This window comes from Chaetodon auriga, chromosome 11 (assembly GCF_051107435.1).
Source record: "Chaetodon auriga isolate fChaAug3 chromosome 11, fChaAug3.hap1, whole genome shotgun sequence".
Taxonomy (NCBI): Eukaryota; Metazoa; Chordata; class Actinopteri; order Chaetodontiformes; family Chaetodontidae; genus Chaetodon; species Chaetodon auriga.
The window spans coordinates 25,682,855-25,689,067 of record NC_135084.1 but is presented as its reverse complement, the minus strand read 5'-3'; the positions used below and the strand labels follow the sequence as shown (position 1 = coordinate 25,689,067).

The following is a 6,213-nucleotide window of genomic DNA, read 5'->3' as shown; positions in this document are numbered from 1 at the left end:
CTGGGGGGCTCGCCGTCACCGACAGCTCTCAAACTTGTTTTTCACACTTCTTAGTGAGTGCAAACATAAAAACTGCTTCTTAGAGCTCAAGTGCCTGAATGCAGAGTTATGAACTTGTCTGTTATTGTGTAGGTGAAGCAGGTGATTGAAATATCGCTTAGTCATTAGTGTTGACACCAGGCTTTCAGAGCGATGGAGGCCCGCAGAGGCAACATGTGACTGCGGGTCTAAAACCAGGAAATCAACCAAAAACAAGACAAGTGGCTGTAGAATAACATGTGGAACAGCTAATTATGTAATATTTTAGAAATAAAAAGGTCGAAATAGTAATAAATTTCAACAGTATTCGAAGAGATTTAAGAGTATTTAAAAGAAAAACAGCAGATCTGCATATGAGAAGCAAATGTTTTGTGTTTTTAATTGGTAAATGACAAATTCAACCTGAAGAACTCAGGTATGAAAGAGGAGAACAAACATGATGGTGTGATATATAGATATATAGAAAAGTGCACAATTTCTGAAGAGAAACAATCAGGAATGGAACAACAAACGTTTCTCAGGCAGCTTTAACAAAATTTTACTGCACGGAAGAAAAATACTCAGCAGTCCTTCATCTGGAAGCGAACACTGTGAAGAGCTCAACGTCCACCGTGGTCCAGTCAGACCAACCTCCGAACAACACGCTGGTCATGTGATCAGGCAGCACCTACACTTAGTGTCATATTTCGCTCCTTTTCTTTAAGTTGAGGAAAGAGGTAAAGTGCAGAGGGAGTTTAGTGAGCATATCTGAACTGTTTCACAGGTAATGTGGGAAAAAACAAGTTTCTCAGAACAATGTGAGACGCTCTGTTAGCAGCTGCGTTGGAATCACTTTCAGAAAATAAATGTTTCTGGAGCTTCTGCTTCTGCCTCTATTGCAGATATTAGAAAATGGTACTAAATGTGTTTTTTTTTAACGGTTGTAGCTTGTTCATATAAAGTAAAAGTAAACATAAAAATACCAACCAAACTCCAGCACAGTCCAGAACTTTCAGATCAGATTGCACATCAAAGTAAATGAAAAATAACAAATACAAGAATAAGCATAAAAAAAAAATCAGCATCTTTGTCTATAAAGTGTAGTGAACAGATACATAAATACTTACTATGTGAAATATATGCAGTAACTCTGGAGTTATTTGATGGTAAATGTGAACAAAAAAGTGAGACATACAGACTATTTACCAGCCAAAAGTTGATTAAATGATTTTGGGAAGCGTGCTGATTGACTCACGTCTGAGCATTAAGCCCGGAAGCAGCTGGGCTGCGCCGGCCCGGCTAACGTACCGCAGAAGAGCACTTTGGTGGAGAGACACTGTGAACTGCTGCTCGTCGAGAAATAGTTCCAGCGTGCACTTCACCGCTAAACCAAACTTTGTTAAACTTCTGTTAGTTTGGATTAAATGAAATGCGTCGTGTCAGTGAGCTTCTGAGGTGCTGCGAGGTGTTGTTTGAACTTTGCACTGAGCCAGCTTAGCCGTTTCCAGTCTTTGTGGTAAGCTAAGCTAACTCTTGAGTGAATAAGTGTCATTACTTTACTGCCACCTTGCCACTAAGCCAGCTTTATATTAGTGACTTTGCTACTGTAAAAATCGATTTGAATAATTAAATATTAGATTTCAAATTAAGTAAGACTACTAAGAAGACATTTTTTCTGTTTTGGGGCTTTCCAGCCATCAGGACACAGAAAAATGTTTGTGTGCTTGTTAGTGTCTGAATGGTCCCTTCATTTGTTCGGACAGCGTTAAGCTAAAAAAAAAAAAAAAAAAGATGTACAGTACTATACGAAGACTAATTATTTATCCATTCGAGAGCGAAGGCGCCACTTAATGACCTGGTGGTCGCTCTCTCTCTCCTCGGGCTCTCTGTTGATGATCTGAAACGAGAACAGAAACAACAAACTGTTAAAGTTGACTCACAGGTTTCGTGCGAATGACCGTCGCCTGCCTAACAAAGTCCACCAAAGCTGGCCTGGACTCTCCATCTGTCAATCTTTTTGTTGTGTTTGGAGCCGAGTGTGCCGCCATGAACTGACTCTTCATTGTTCTCTGACAGCTGTTCTGCTGGTTCTGCTGGTTCTGGCTCTGCTGAAGCGTTCGGTGCTTTGCTGCTTCATTAGTTTCTCGTCTCTCGTTGCAGGAAGTTCGTCACATCGCACACGAACAATTTTTACCACTAAAACTCCAGTCAGGCAGCTGAAGTGTATCACCAGCAAGCGTGATGATGTATTTCATGATATTTCAAACAGAAATCTTACATGAATATCATATATGAGCGATGAGGAGCCGTGTGTGTGTGTGTGTGTGTGTGTGTGTGTGTGTGTAATGGGCTCAGACTTGTGTGTGAGACTCACTGGGTGTGAGGGCATGTCCATGGGGGAGGAGATCTCAGGTGGCCTGTACAGTTTCCTTTTGTTCTTCTTTGCCCTCAGACTGAGGGAGGAAGAGGAGGAAGAGGAGGCTGCTGAGTCTGCACCACCCCGACCGCTCACCAGACTCATCATCTTCTTGGCTGCAGAGACGGAGACAATTTAAGACAAGAGGAAGAAGCTGACTGGACGAGAGAACTTTTAACTGATTGCTTCATTTTATGGTGGTGATGGTTAAATGTAATGTGAATAAATCATCTGAATTGTAGATTTATGGCATTTCTATAAGTACTGTCACCGGGACATCAGTGGACTGGACGTCTCTGATCTGCTCTTGTTAGGAGGATAAATTCATTGCTGGTTTTGGCCTTTTCAGAAAATGCTCACACTGAAAACAATGTCCTTTAATCACTGACACATTTATATGAAAAAACAATCGAGCATCTGTAAAGCCAACAATGTCACGACTGTAATTAGCAACTGTTCAGATAAAAAAGAGAAAGGAGCAATCAGAGGAGACTGCAGGGTGTAGGAGAGAAAGGAGGGGAATCAGCATGGGAGGAAGAGAAAGATACGGCAAGGGGAGGAGGCGAGAGGAAAGGACATGAGTGATGAAAGGGATGGAGGAAGGAGAAAAGGAAGGAGTCATGAGAGAAAGACAAAGATGAAGGAAGACAGAGTGAGGTGACGGAGGAAGTGAAATAACAAAGCTAAAAGACAAGCGAAGGTGAGAGATGAAGGGTCGAGGGACAGGAGGAGGAGGAGGAGGAGGAGGAGGAGAAAGACAGAGAGGGATGGAGGAAGGATCAGATGGCGGCAGAAGACAGCACCCTTGTGTTGGAACCCTGCGGCGACAATTAATTGACCGAGTGAAAGCGTCCGTCCCCGAGGACAAAACGCAGAGATGACTCCGGTTGATTCCAATATGCTCCCTGTCTCCGCTCTCTCCTCTAAGCCATCATTAGCGTCCCAAACGCGCTGCCCTTGCCCCGTTGCTTCGTCAAACCTGTGTTATCCTTCGCCAAACGACTCCGGCAGGAACTGCGAGGTTTGTCCTTGTGAGTCCTACGCCGCGTTTCTGCAAACAGGCTTTCGACTGTGAAATGTAACAATTCTAAAACCCTCCGCGGACCGCGTGATCGCCCCCTGGAGTCGGTCAGTACATGACTGGAGGTGAACGGTGTGAGGCATCACAGCGCAGTGGCCAGAGGGGTATGCTGCATATATAAGCATGCTTTGGTGTGTTTATGTGTGTGTGTGTGTGTGTGTGTGTGTGTGTGTGTGTGTGTGTGTGTGTGGTTATGAAGAGCCATCAGTGAGTAACCTTGGTGTTCTTTTTGATCATGCTTGGAATACTGAAGCTCACTAAATACCACCCAAACTGATTTTCAGTATTTCAGAAATATTGCATCAGTAAAGCAATTTGTGTAAAGGGCAGATACTGATTGGCTGATGCAGACTTTCATCATTAACGGGCTTGATTACTGGAGTCTTGGCGGTTTCTTCCAGGATACCTTCAGATTGTTTAAAATGCAGCAGCTCACCAGGATTAAAAACGTTGCACTTCTAATGACACATTACTGGTCGCTTGTTGGTTTGAAACTAGACCTCAGGTCGTGTTACTGGTCCCGTTAATACTGAAATAAACCAACGGTGTGCTGACTTCCCAGCAACGAGCTCCGAGCCCACTCGGAGACGCACATCTTTACAAACTGCTCAAAAACATGGTTTCATTGTAAAAAAAGACTGTTTGCTGGCAGATCCCTCCACACTCGGTGCTCTCGTGAGTATTTGGGGAAGCACGACGGTGTGTGTGGGGTTGATTCAAAATAAACCAGCGTGTGTGTTTATGGTAATGATGGAACGCTCCCAGTGGCACCGAGGAATGAGACGCACCACGCTTTGGATTCTGGCCTTCTCATGAGATGTTTTGACAAGGAGAAAAATACGGAGTTCTCCTCCTTTAGGAGGCGTTCTTTAAAAAATGTCTCCAGACGCTGACCTTTCAGTTGTTCCACAGACAACAGCTGCGGGTTCTTACCTTCACACTGCATTAAAAGCATCGAGGACGCCGTGTCAGGCCGAACGACCGGCGGCGCCTGAGGCTGTCTGACCCCAGTGTGACATTGACAGGTGGTGCGACTGTCTGAAGCAGCGAAAAGTTGAAGGTATTTAGAACAATTTTGTCTGGAAATTGAAAAGAGTCACCGGAGAGAACTGCATGGCAGGCCTGTGCCGACAAGAGGACAGCAGGAGTTTGAGTTCTGACCTGATGAAGTCAGACTGGATCACCATTTCAAGTCTTTTTGGCAGCGTTTCTTCATGATTATCAACATGTTTTTGTTTGAGAGTTGACATCTTTCTTTGTTTTTGTACATATATTTACTTAATCGAGAAGTTCTACGTCTTGTTTAGCTCTAGCTGTTTCTAATTGTTGTTTTTTAACTGCTTTAAGAACTAAAATGACTTCTGTATCTCCACAGTTTGCAGACGGATTTCCACTGATCTGTTCTGCCTTCAACCTGTATTCCTTTCTTCTACAGAGCAGCAGACTGAAAGTTAAATATCTCCCACAGTGAAGAGCCACACACTGACACACTAACCTTTCGTGCCGAGCAGTGTGGGGGAGCTCTGCAGGAAGTCTCCGATCTTCTGCAGCGTTCCCTCCTTTCTGCTGTGGATGCTGCTCTGAGAGTCATGGCGACCCGCCGGGGAAGAGGTCTGATCACAGACGACAAACAGGGGTTAGTCTGTCGCCATGTGCGGTGTACTGATGTACATGTATGATGTGTGATTGTACATGTTCTTGTGTCTGCATGTGTGTTTGCTTCTGGTCGTCACCTCCTCTTGGTGTGGGGTCAGCTTTGCCGTCAGCTTGGTCCTCGTGTTCCTTCTGTTCTCTGCCTCCACCTCTTCCTATCGACACGCATGAGAAGGAAATGCACAAGCAAAATCAAGACACACAAACAAACTGAGTGTGCACTGAGTCATCTGTACCAGACGATTAGTAAGAGGCAGGCGAGCAGGGGTTACACAGAGGCAAGGGGCTAAAAACCACCACAAGATGTTTGGTGATGGCAGGACGGTTCGGAGGAGATGGGGCCGGTCATGAATACCAGGCAGAAAAACACTCAGACAATCTGCGCATCAGTCAATTCCACTTTCACCATTTTACCAGCCGGAATAATTTTCAAGGACAGAAAACAAGCTCCAATTTAGGGTTATTTACCTGCCAGAGGGGCTCGAGGAGTTGACAAGCTCAACTGCTACCAGTCAAAATATATTGTCTGTGTGTCTCAGAAACACCCAATTAATCTGCAGCGTTCACTTTGGAACAAGATTCTGATGTCAGTGACAAACACTGTTGTCAGCCACGTGTAGAAAAGCATTCATTAAGAGTAGACAAAGAAAACAAAATGTGCTCTATGATGCTCTCTTCTGCCGCTGGCCAACACAAATTTGGAAGGAAGCCTTTTCACTTTCAGGACTGAAGTCAAGGAAAATATCTTCTCATGGTTTAATGCTTGTTTTTCTTTTTCGAGGATGACCAGCCCGCCTGCAGCTACTTTCTCATCAAGCGAAGCAATCTGACATTTTCCTCCCTGGTCTGCTGCTTCAGAGCTGATGAGGTGAATGACACGATGTTAATGGCGTATGAGTAAATGGAGAGTGATGACATAAAAACTGTGATTTCAGACCTTTGCATTTTTCACGTTTTCATTGGAGAAACCTTCAGTTCACAGGTTAAAAATTCACATGTCACATGTCTGCTCTTGCTATAGTGTTATTTCACCTAAAAGAGAAGA

General features: G+C 44.2%; 1 protein-coding gene across 1 annotated transcript in view; it reads right to left on the bottom strand.

The window, feature by feature from the left end:
• Window positions 1-394: 394 nt before the first annotated feature.
• The window catches only part of kif20ba (kinesin family member 20Ba), a 46,175-nt gene continuing 40,356 nt past the window's right edge, over window positions 395-6,213 (bottom strand). Inside the window, exons 32-35 of the mRNA XM_076743927.1 lie at window positions 5,249-5,323; window positions 5,011-5,128; window positions 2,393-2,550; window positions 395-1,915 (exon numbers count right to left, since the gene is read on the bottom strand). Coding sequence (XP_076600042.1) covers window positions 1,835-1,915; window positions 2,393-2,550; window positions 5,011-5,128; window positions 5,249-5,323 — 432 coding nt within the window. The 3' untranslated portion in view covers window positions 395-1,834. The remainder of the gene's footprint in view (window positions 1,916-2,392; window positions 2,551-5,010; window positions 5,129-5,248; window positions 5,324-6,213) is intronic.